We start from the raw sequence: 12,570 nt of genomic DNA on the forward strand, positions 1-12,570 counted from the left end.
TATGGTTGAAACTTGATCATTTCTGATTACTAATGTTTTTAGTTTGATATGGCAACAACTTTGACCAATTGTAGCAACAGTAACAAGCTAAGACACTGTTAATTAGGAAGTGCTTGTTTGAAGACATTAGGACTTTATTATCGTCTCGTTTGAGGACACTGGGACTTAAATATCATTGACAGTGTTAAGTTCTTTATACTTATTGGGTCCTGCTGATCCCAAATAGCTGGGAGAAATTAAAAATGAATACCAAACAAAAGTTCGGACCTCAGGAGGATATACCAACAAATTAAACTTCGCAGATGGACCTGCTTTTAACTGGATGTGAGTAGTGGATTTGGATAGTGGATAATTCTGCACCTCATGATTTACGGCCAATGCCAATTTTCAGTGCTGATAAAAAGTAGTAGTAGTACTAGTACCAGTAGTAGTAGTGTGCCCTTTATGTTGTAAAGCAGATTGTGTTGGGTGGCCATGTAACAAATCTGACACTGAATAAAAATTTGCCTTTTTATTAGCTTCACCAACACTCTTTTTCTAACCTTGAGGATACCGTAGTTACCTTGTCCACATTGTACAGGAAGCAGTATTTTTTAAAACGATGGCATTCAATGTAAAATATATCTCTGAATGTAACACAGAGTTTTGCAGAATCTGTCAGAGTTGGTGTCTGGAGATAGGGTTGGTTTAATTGGTATCAGTATGCTGATTAGTATGTGTCACGAAGCCTCTGTTTTAGTTGCCACCTTCTGTTGCATTTTCCATCCAACCAATAAGAGAGGAATGTGGTGAAGTTTAAATCTGACACTCAAAATTGCATTTTAATGCCACACAATAAGACCCTCTGACTCTCATTGGTAGTCTAGGCTGGTGTTGTACTTGGGGTTGTATTGCAGAGTTTACCCACATTGTAGACATGATTAACTGTGTCTGTATATTCCATTTCTGATCTCTGCATATGCGCTTTGGAAAAAAAAATGATGGCAGTGTAGCACAGCAGGGGCATTTTAATCAACCTTTCTCACATGTTTGGCTTGGTTCGGTGCTGCTTGAGGAGACTGGCTGGCTTGATTGAATTTTAGTCAAAATGATGAAGAATTCCACTGAGCATAAATGTGCACAAACACAACTGGTAAGATGCCGGAGAACTGTGCATCAACACTGGCATTGTTATATTCACAGTCATATGAATTCTCAGTGGAGTCATGCATCATCATATACAGTAATGCATACTCTACATATTTTATTTCTGAATATGTGAACAGTGAATGTTAACTAGCTCAGACTGAGAGCGACTCTACATAAAGGCTGGAACGATCACAATGAAAGAGGCAAAAATGTAATCAAAGTGGACATCACCAGTTAAAAATACCATCCTTGTACTGTTTGTCTGAAACCTCGGCGGTACCTCCAGCTGCTCCCAGAGGTAGAAAAACTGCAGTTGCTTGTAAACATCCTGGAATAACCTTGTTAGACCTTATTGCAATTTCTTGTATTAATTGAAAGCTGCCATTGTCCCTCTTGAGCCTCATGAGTCACCCAAGCAGAAGAGTACATTTTCTGCTGCACTCTGCCTACGTTGGTAAAATACAAGCGCAGCTGGAAACATAGAAAGGGGAATTGTTTTTGGTTTATTATGCTGAAGCTGAAACATGACTTATCATGGTAATGGAGCACATTGTTGGTTAAGTGGTCTTCTCTATAGTGTCTCTGTGGCTGCAAGAGGTTTTATGTGACATTTCTGAGCAATAACAGAAAACAGATGTGACTTTCCTTCTTTTTTTTTTCTAAATTCAGCATGACTCAAAAGAAGCCATAGGGCCAAGTGTTTCACTATAATGGAAATGTTGTTCTTATTTCCAGTTATTTTTATGGACAGAGGGAGGGCACAACAAACCAAAATCCAAGTTTGATGTTAAACCATAGAAGATTTGTGACCCATGCCTATTAGAAATGACACATTCACTTAATTTATCTGAAGGATTGAACTATTCACTTTAAGAGGTGGGTGCCATCCATATCCATGTGCCTAAATCCATGTGTACAAACAAGTAAATCATGACAGATATACAAAGGTCTGACAAGTACCCTTAATGCAAAAGAGATGGTGGTAGTAGTGAGCCCACTGAAAATCAACTCTGCAGGACTTCTGTTTTGATGTTGGTTTATTGGTCCTCTTTCACCAAGACATGTCAAAGCAGGAAAAAAGCACAGGTGTCCCAGTATGTCAGTAAATGAGCATGCACAAAACCAGAACCCTGAAACTGGCTTACAAGGTAAAAGGTTCTTTTGCTTTGTTTTGCTGGACTGTATGGCTCCTACTGTCCCTCCCCACCCCAGGTTAAGCTTTAACTGCTGGGTACACAATATAGCACACACAGTACAATTCCCAAAGCATACTTTTTTGATACTATGATAAGAAGTGAGTACTATGGCCACTTGGAGGCAGTGGAAACAGACTGTAAACCAAGTCATGTGACTCAAACTCAAGTCAGACTTGACAAAATCAAAAAAGACTTGCAACTCATCTTGGACTTTAACACCAATGACTCATGACTTTACTTGGACTTGAGCTTGCAAAAAAGTGGACACTGGGATTGTTACACTGTTATTTGTTATGTCATTAGCACTCATGCATTAATGTAAAAGCAGGACTTTACTGCTTTAGGGCTGCAATTATTTAATTATTTATTCGTTATGGATTCAGTGCTGATTATTATCCCCAATAAAGGAGTACCTCACCCAAAAAATGAACATTTGCATATCACATAGTCATGCAGTGTTACCCTGCATTCCTGAAGAGAACTTTGTTTATCACATGCCTCCATGGAACACGGCGAAAATACTGATTTATGAACTGTCACTGAAAAACCTTGGAGTCTGGCTTTGAAGACAGCTGAGATTAATTTCACTTTCAGTTCAGTTGTAAATAGTATTGCTTTAGTGAAAATGCATGTGTTTGGGAAGTACTGAGCAGATGACTGGGCAAATGAGACTTGGATTATACCGCAGAGTTTGTAAAGAGATGTTTTGATATAGTTTTGCTGTTGTTAAACGTGGTCCCTAATTAATCAATCAATAAATCAACATGTCTGCTGTTTTCTGTGGAGGCATGTGAGAAGAACAAGGCTTTCTTCACAAATTTAAGGTAACACAGTTGATTCCTTAATACAGAAATGGGCAGTTTGTAGGTGAAATATTTCTTTAATTGTTTGTTGAGTTTGTAAAAATTTTGAAAATCGTGCGAAAAGTTACAATGTTTGTTTTTATCCAAACAATAATACAAAATTCAGAAGTTATTAAACTGATTAAAAAGGAAAAGCAGCAGAAATGTTTTTGCAGGAAAAATGACACCCACTGACCAATTGATTAATCGACTAATCATCTCAGCTGTGCGTGTTCATACTGTTAGCTCATACTGGTAGTTTAATTTATAACAAGACATCACATCAGATTATTGCAGTAAAGTAAAATGTACATTATTTCCCTCTAGTATAGTGGAGCAGAAGTAGAAAGTCACATGAAAAGAAAAACTCAAGTCCAACCTGATATTTTACTGAAGCACAGTACTTGAGTAAATGTACAGACTTTAGAGCTTTTCTCTTGATATCAGCTGCAGTAACATTATTAGAGTGATGACAGTGAACCAACACACAAAAATTGCAGTCTGGATGACCATAACAGCGAGCTCAGTATAAAGCCGTACAGTAGAGTCGAGGGGAGCGACAGAATCTGGTGATAACTCTCTGTTCGTCACTATAAACGAACCCTTTCACATACACCTGGTCATGTGATGACTATATGTGTATATCTGCAGTCGTTATATGTCCACATTTTGTTGTTATGTTGACATGTAAAGGAGTTAAATGGGAAAAGTAGTGAAAAGGTCGGCTGCATTGTTGTTTATTTCAGCCGTGCTTTTCTAATTCATGGCTCTGCAATAACAGATGTGAAGCTGAGAGAATTTATTTCACAAATTCACTTACCAGGTACCTGGATGGGACATGCATTACCAGAAAAGGGTCAGGGTGACACAGTAAAACACATTCCCACTGTGGGGGAGATGGAGAGGAGGGGTGGGGTGGGGTAATCCACAGAGATAGCTCAGGTCCAGCAGCGCTGAGAGCAGCCGTCTGTGATTTAGGGGTTGAGAGAAATGTGAGATGGTGAAATTATGTTTTGTGAAATAACACCAGAGGCTGTGAAGGAGCCAGCGATCCTCTCTGGGTTTAAGACCTGAGAAGGTGTTGAGCTGGAACTCTGACTGGCTGAGAGTCACATGGTCAGTTCTGGCTCTGTCGTGACCAGACGTACTGTAACTCCTCATTAAGAATCTGGCAGGCAAAACAATTTTATGTGTGTATACTCTATGGTACTACTTTGATGGCACTCCTGCATCTGCCTTTGTAGCTTCAGATGCCGTGTTTTCCAGTATTTTGACACTGTTACTATGTTTAGTGTTTGACTCAACTGAGGTTTCAGTCAACAGACAGACTGCAGCTCGGTCCATCCCAACCACCGAGGGATTTCTGGATCAAAGCTATGAATCATTCTTTATATATTCCAGCTTGGTTTAAGGTGTTTTTAATGGTTTTTAAGGGTGTGCTAATGTTTTTTACAGAGTTTTCTTTGATCATGTCCACAGTGAAATGTTATGTTATTATTATCTTTTTTTTTAAATCTATTTTTGTTTAGTTGGTCTAGACTCATGGACCATGAGTAGCTTGTTTATCACACAGAGTCGGCAACCTGATTTGGCGGCAGGGAGATCACAGCAATCTAATTTCATGTATCCATCTTTTAATTTCTTTTTGTCAAAATGAGTCAAGGTCTTCTGCTTGAAGGTCCACATTTCGGATGTTACAAATCTTTAAACCCACCTCTAAATCTGATACTGTCTTTTGACTTTACTTGCACTTACAGTACCTTTAACTTTAATATAATACCATATTTCTACCTAAAACCTACCTCTGCACAGGGCCACATACTATAGCCTACTACTTAACTTTATATTTACTTGCAATGCTTGACTAGACGAAGATGAATTGTCCAAAAATCAGTCTTAAATGTGGTCAAAATTAGCATTAAATTGAAGTGTCTGATACCTGTACACACCCTGGTGTGTCCTCAGTTCATTCAGTTTTTCTTAGCTTTCTAAGAATGGGACACTTCTGGCTGTCAGATGTCATTCTGGCATCATTTCCTGTATCGAGTACCATTTTTTTTTTAACTCCTAACAAACTGTGCTACCTTTTGCTGGAACAGAAGTGAGACTTTATAAGTGTTACTTGTTGCTCTCTCCTGGCCACATCACTAGAGTTAAGATGCTTCTGCGTGAACATACAGCTTCCTCTTGAACCAGCAGATCATGTCATGGTGTGTTTGCAGGATCACCTCCCGATTCATATGGTCACACAGGTCCAGAGGAGCCTATATATGCTGCTGCATTACCAGGTCTGACTGATTGGCTGACAGATGTTCTGGGTGCCATCGCAGAGAAGAGTTAGAGAGGAGGATTAGATCAGTGGAAGCAAGAGCTGGGTGATGATGACGTGGTTCTTGTCATTTCCAGTGTCCCCTCCTAGGGGTCTTGCCCACAGCACATCAGTGTTTGGACACATCAAAGACAGGAAATAGATGTGACAACACGCTCCAGCTGTGCCAAGCATTTTTCACTCCGCAGTGGGGAAACCAAAGTCATCCTCGTCTGATAATTCTCTGACTCCTTGTAACAAGATTACATAAGATTCAGTTACGCTATGTCAACTCTTTAAGGGGTATAGGGGTGGGACGAACCCTGTACATCAATGCTACAAGCTGTTCTGCAGAAAGTGGATTTTATTTGATGCCTCTATGACGGCATCAAAAACTAAGTTATTTTGATTACTTAAGAGAAGAGGTGAAGTCTTGGAATTACTGGTTTTGTCTTACAAGAAGTCCAAAACCGAAAAGATGTTCAGTTTAACATAACAGCAGCATACCTTTTCAATAAAGAAGCTGGGCGCAGAGGATGTGTTGTGGTTATAGCTTGACAAATCACAAACAGTAGTTAAAATTAGTGTCTCTTATTATTTTTAATTGCCTACTAGATTAATTAATTGTTTCAGCAGTAAATGTAAACCTAATAAAGTGGTATTCATTTCAGGAAAGTCCTTCAGGATTGTGCTTTAGTGTTTCTGTTATTTTGTAGCATTTTCATATAACTTGATTTTTTTTGTGTTAGTCGAATATATATTTTTTTATCGCATGCAAAGTGTTCCCATCATGCCCCCATTCTGCATCTGACTGTAGCTACACGCTATTCCCTGTCATATCGCTTGCAGCGTTTTTAAAATAAGCTCTGCTGACTGATTGCTGTTCTGTTTTAATCACATGAAATTGATGGCTTTCTGTATTAGCAGTAATAGTTTAACTGTTGTGATTAACATAACCCTATTAGTTCACTGGGATGAGGGATTTTGTGCGATGAAGGATTATGTTGAATTGGACTGACTCATGTGATTTTCTTTACATGCTCTGCCTCTGATCGCTGTGTGATCTCTCTCCTCCTCTCCAGCCTCAGGCTTGTAAGGGAACTGGCCCGGCTCTTTCATCCTCCCCCTCTCACATCCCACTGTGTCGCACCACTACCATGTCCTTTCCCCGCTGTGGCCATCCCATGGAGAGTGCACGCCCACCCAGATAGGATGCCTGCCCTGCCCGACGTCCTGCATCCCCTCCTGCCCGTCACCACCTCCTCCTTCTCCTCGCGTGTACCTGCTCTTGCCAACAGTTGCTTGCGGCCCCCCAGGCTCCGCCTTGCCCCGCTCCAACATGGTGGATAAGGTAACCACCATGAAGGATGACGTCATCAACGCCAACACGCTGGCTTGGCTGGTCTGCTCGGGCGTGTCCATCCTGGCCAACACTTGGAGCATCCTTAGTGTCAGTGCCAAGCAGAAAAAGTGGAAGCCGTTGGAGTTCCTCATCTGCACGCTGGCGGGCACGCACATCCTCAACATGGCCATCCCCATCACCATGTACTGTGTCATAACGCTGCGCCGTCAGCACTCCAACTACGAGTGGAACGAGGGTCTGTGCAAGGTGTTTGTCTCCACCTTCTACACTCTCACACTGGTCACCTGCTTCTCCGTCACCTCGCTTTCTTATCATCGCATGTGGATGGTACGCTGGCCTGTGAACTACAGGTGAGACACTCAAGTCTGATGTTCAAAGAATTGCCTGTGCCTTCTCAGATTATGCTCTGAAGGGTAATTTCAGCCAAATTACAAATTTAAGTCTTGTTGATGGATATCATACCACTAGAGAGATGGTTACCTGTATTCAGGCTTTGAGACATTTCTGCCTTAACATATATATATTTAAATTAGATTAAATATATATTTTTGTAGTTTTTTGTGGATTTTCTCCATGACCAGAGACCCCTGGAGGAAAGTGAGAAAATATGTTAGATTTGTAATTAAAGGTTCAGTGTGTAGGATTTAGGGAGATATATTGGTGGAAATGGAATATGATATAAAAAGTATTTTTTTGTTAGTGTACAATCACCTGAAAATAAGACTTGTCGTGTTTCATTACTTTAGAATGAGCCGTTTATATCTACATAATGAGAGGGTCCTCATCCACAGAGTCTGCCATGTTTCTACAGCAGCCCAAAACAGACAAACCAAACCTTGGCTGCAGATAGGGCCATTTGCGTTTTTGCGTCAGCCACAGTAGTTAGCAGCCTCTCCGCGACGAGCAGACCAGCATCAGAAAAACACTGATATGTACCTTGAAACTGCTTTGTTCCAGTTTTTTTGGAGAGAAAGAGACCTCTGCGTATAATTCAGCTCTGGTAAAAACCTCCTGAACAAAGACGACTGAAGGAATCTTAACCAGGAGAAGTTTTGGCTGGTTGCAATCTGCAATCCTCACCACTAGATACCACTAAATCCTACACACTGCACCTTCAAAGGGAACCGACCCTCCTAAAATGTGTCCGCACATTGCATCACACACTTTTCAACATACAATATATTCTGTAAGAATTGAAACAATGTAATATCAGTCTGTGTTTTGCTAAGCTACTTACTGTAGATATACTTTTATAGATTCTGATCAGGTTACAGTACTTTGCCTTTTTACATTCAATCATCCATTTTCTAAAATTCTTGGCAATAGAATTTGTAAAAATAAATAAATTCTAACCTCCTGCAAGGCTTTCCATCAACGCATCTGCCAAAGTCACCTCGAAAGACGACATTCTGACATTTTAAGCTGCAAATATTGGACCCCTCGCTGCTTTTCTGAGCAGATCCCTCGGATGTGATCGAGACGCAGTTTAGATTAGTGTCACGTGTGAGCCTGTTTACCTCAGTTTTTGGAAGGGATGCTCTGCATCAGGTGAAACGTCTCTCCTGCCGACACATCTGATGGTTTCAGTTATTTGGGGTAACAGTAACACCATGTGAAACCCTCTAGACAGAGAATCTGCCAGCTCTAGCTCGCAGCTTCATTCGACACAACAAGTGTTATTACTAAGTAACACTGAATAATAAAGATCAGGTTCACCTCACATTAACAGTCAGCACCCTGCTGCAGTAACACCATTTTGGTCTTGTTAGACTCCCAAGACATCTGCTGTTCACGCGTAATCAGATGTTCTGAGCAACATCACCGCTTCCTTTGAAAGAAGATTTTGATGCTATTTCTGTCTGTATTCGGGGATGCACGAATGCTTTGTTAATATAACCTGTTTCGATGATTGTTAAAAAGAAGCCTGTATTTTCTTCTTATAGGATCCAGTGCACATGTAATGATAAAATACTACTATAGTGTTATAGTGCTATCAGTCCATTCTGATAGACACTTCCTACCTGACAGAATTAGCTACTCTACTTATAATTACATTTATAGAGGTAGTAGTCCATTCTGATAGATAGTTCCTACCTGACAGAATGAGCTACTCTACTTATAATTACATTTATATAGGCTGTATGTCTGCTTCTTACACATATCTGACCTGAGTAGCTACTAACAATGTTTTTGCCAGGGTAGGTCATTACGAGTGAGATGCTTAGTTCATCAGACTAGTCTGACAGGATGAGCTACCAGTAGCTCATCCNNNNGTCAGACTAGTCTGATGAAGAGTCTGAGTGGGTAGCGCAAACTTTCAGAACACCGGCTACATAATAGTATCTTTAAACTGTTAGTCTCGCTCACCAGACCTTTCTCAAGAAAAGAAAGGTCTGGCTGGGCCGACTCTCACTTTAAGATTGGAGAAAAAAACGCCCCGGCTGCTTGTATTTCTTCAACCAATCACAATCGTTCTTGGCGGTGCCACAGCAACGGTGCGCTTGCAAAAATATTGCCAGGGGGAAACAGGTTTTGCTGTAACACGCCCACAAAAATATCGCCTACAGGACGCAAACCATGGCAGAAAAATAGCTACATCCCCGCAAGATCAAACACAGCAAAAGTTAGTAAAGGACGTGTTGAAAACTGCAACCGGAGGTGGTAGGGCGGGACTTCAGCGGGTGGCTTGTTCCGCCCAATGAGAGGCTGATCTATGCAGCGAACTTCCACCCACTCAGACTATTAAACTGTTATCACTTAATGTACACCACTGAAAGTAGTCCTTCAGTGCCTCATCCTGTGAACACCACAGGATGGAGACTGCAACACACCCTGCAGGTACTACACTGCCCCTCTGAACTTAAGCAATCATTTCACATCCCGTCTACTATTTAACTCGTTACGTCAGGCTGCGGCCGACAGTAACATGGCGTATCGTTTGTTCTTAAAACCCTTGATACTGATTTGGGGACAACGACATGACTGGATAGCTAGCCAGTCTAGTTGTTAAACATACTGTCAAATTATATTTACTGTTTGTCAGCTGTAATGTTATTGGCTCAGAAGCTTGCTAGCTTAATGTTAGCTTTCTGGCTAATAGCTGGGCCAAAGGGTTCCATGAACTCGGCAGACTTGAATAGCCTGTTGCTCGGTCATATCTAAGGTTCGTCCTATTTACTGGAGTAATGAATAACATTTCCATTGCATAGAAATCTTACGGGGGGCAATGTTTGTTCCAGGTATTAGGTAAACCCTCAGGTGTTACCAAGGAAACCGAGTTGTGGCTTGTGAAAAACTTTCGATTTTGATTGCAAAAAGCACAACAGAATGAATGAATATTCTTACTTTTGTTTTTCTTTGTTAAGTGACCATTGTATAAGCGGGGTAATGTCCTTCGAGGTGTCCATGATCACTTTTTTGTGGCCTTTGCAGAGGCATTATCCCGTACTTAACACCAAATGTAACCTACGCTCATAGACCCTATAGCTTATGCCACAACATGTTATGTGCTTTGGCAACACATACGAAATGTCATGCCAATAAAGCTTATTGAATTGAAAATGTATCAAATGTGCTGTTGTTAGCTAGCTACCAAGCTAACAATAGCAGTCACCTTATCGTTTGTGGTACCAAATTATTGCAGAATTAACCCAAAATACACACTGATTGCTTCTGTAAGACAACAGTAAAGTGATAGTGACACACATGCATAGCCTATTTGGACAATGTCTGGTGTTCACTGCGGTACTTGGCCGATACTTCATAAGTCTGAAATGTGTTTGTGGTCCTGCCCCTTTCACCTGTGTAGGCTAAGTGAGAAGTGTTCAATGTGTGAATCATTTAGGTACTCACAGTGCTCTGCATTTTACCTCCTTCTCAGTATTCACACTCATACAGATACAGAAGTATCCGACTTGAGACACAGCATTGCAGATGAATGCATTTCTATGGCAAATACAGGAAATCATTGTTCATGTTGCACAATGCAAACAAGCTACGATATGGGTTATTGAAACGGTGCAGAAACTAGTGCTGTGGTACATGTGGTGAAGATCTGTATTCTGTTGCCTCGCTCTTCCTCCCCTGCTGAAAAACAAAGAATGGTTCTACTTCCTGTGGCACCAGGCCTGCAGATGCTCAGCTTACATTCAGCTCGGCCAATTTTGCAGATAAGCAGACGTTCAAATAAGATATGCAAACTTCCTTTTAAATCTATGCTCAATCTTGCTATCTATATTGCTTGTGCAGCTGTCATTATTGGCTGATGCCCACACAGAGATATCAGGCTTTACTCAAATGCTTTTATCTCCCTCATCGGTCCTCGCACTCATCTGACTATATTCTCTCTCATCTCCTGTCTGGAAACATTGACTTTCCTCTCAGCAGCTTCTCCTCTTGTTTCCAAGTCACTTTTAACAATGATACGGTGCGAGTGATAGCTCAGGCGATGCGCTGTGTAATTGCTGTTCATCTTTCATTTAAATCGCTCCACGTTCGCACTGCTGAGGTAGCATGGATGCCTTGCCTCTGACATTAACACACACCGAAGGCCTGAATTATGAATTCCAACCTCGTACTTCGGCAGCTGTTCTCATCATCCTGCGCTCACTATCTCTTCAGAGCTTTTTCCCCCCTCACAACGCTCTCTCTCTGGTAATAGATTCAAGCAGCTTGGTGACGCAACTTCCCCATCATATGTACCCCGGGCACATTCAGGAAAGGCTAGCATAATTACTCACAGTGACAACAAGACCTACTTGTCTTTGCACTAAGCCATAGTGCAAAGATGGAGGCTACTGCCACCCCCTCTGTGCCACTCATATTGTGTCAGTGCATGTGAGCCAATCATTGCTAGTTACACATATTTCTAACTATATTTTGGAATCATTTTGTGTGTGAGGCATTATGTATCCAGCCAGTGCCCCCCCAGAGGATTTGGGTGATGGAAAGAAGAGGCTAGGCAACGTGCTCTGGCTCTCTGAAGGGAGGCAGATTGGTTTCCTGCCAAAATTACTCCTTTAGAATTTACTGTATCCCTTCCCGACACAACTGAAGCATGAGAGGTGCATTAATGCAAACTGTCTACACGTCCATTGTTATTATAGCCACTTTTAAAGGTGGCTTTATTGATGCCAGACTGAGTGACAATAAAATTAAAAGTAACACGCTACGTAATGGACTGTATCTATGTAGTCTACAAGCTACAGAACAGCTCAACACTACTTTAGGTGCAAATGTCTTGGCAGGATAGCACAGTCTTTCGTCAAGTTCTGGAAATGAGAGCACCAGTAACTGCCTGCCATATTTTTAGATGTGCATATGCTGTTGCAAACCTTGAAAAGTGCCACACTGCTAGAGGACAAAAACACATTCAGCAAATTGCTCGACTGTAACAATTACTTGGAGGTGAGAGGAAATAGAAATCCCTTCGTGCTGAAATAGACCTAGATGACAAATAGACCGAGGGACGTGAAAAGCAATCTTTTGCCATCAGCAAAGCATTGATTTCCCTCCATTCAACTCCAGTTTATCTAAGTGATGACTGAGTGGGATAGTGCTTTTTCAGCTTTTATGTCCCAGGTGCAGATCTGCTACACTTATGATGTCGTTTTACAAAGGTTCTTTCCACTTGCTTTCACAGTCAGACATATTTTTTTCACCATCAGCCTGCTCCATATAAAATATAATTGTACTATCAGACCTCTCAGTAGTGCCTGTTTGAATTATTTTATG

The 12,570-nt window shown here is 41.1% G+C and overlaps 1 protein-coding gene across 2 annotated transcripts in view; it reads left to right on the forward strand.

Annotated features, from left to right (window-relative positions):
• LOC126403220 (probable G-protein coupled receptor 153) overlaps positions 1-12,570 on the forward strand; it is a 50,882-nt gene that overhangs the window by 16,370 nt on the left and 21,942 nt on the right. For both annotated transcript variants that reach the window (XM_050065769.1, XM_050065768.1), the window contains exon 2: positions 6,557-7,187. In XM_050065769.1, coding sequence (XP_049921726.1) covers positions 6,814-7,187 — 374 coding nt within the window. In that variant the 5' untranslated portion in view covers positions 6,557-6,813. The remainder of the gene's footprint in view (positions 1-6,556; positions 7,188-12,570) is intronic.

The sequence above is a fragment of the Epinephelus moara genome, chromosome 16 (genome assembly GCF_006386435.1).
Source record: "Epinephelus moara isolate mb chromosome 16, YSFRI_EMoa_1.0, whole genome shotgun sequence".
NCBI lineage: Eukaryota > Metazoa > Chordata > Actinopteri > Perciformes > Serranidae > Epinephelus > Epinephelus moara.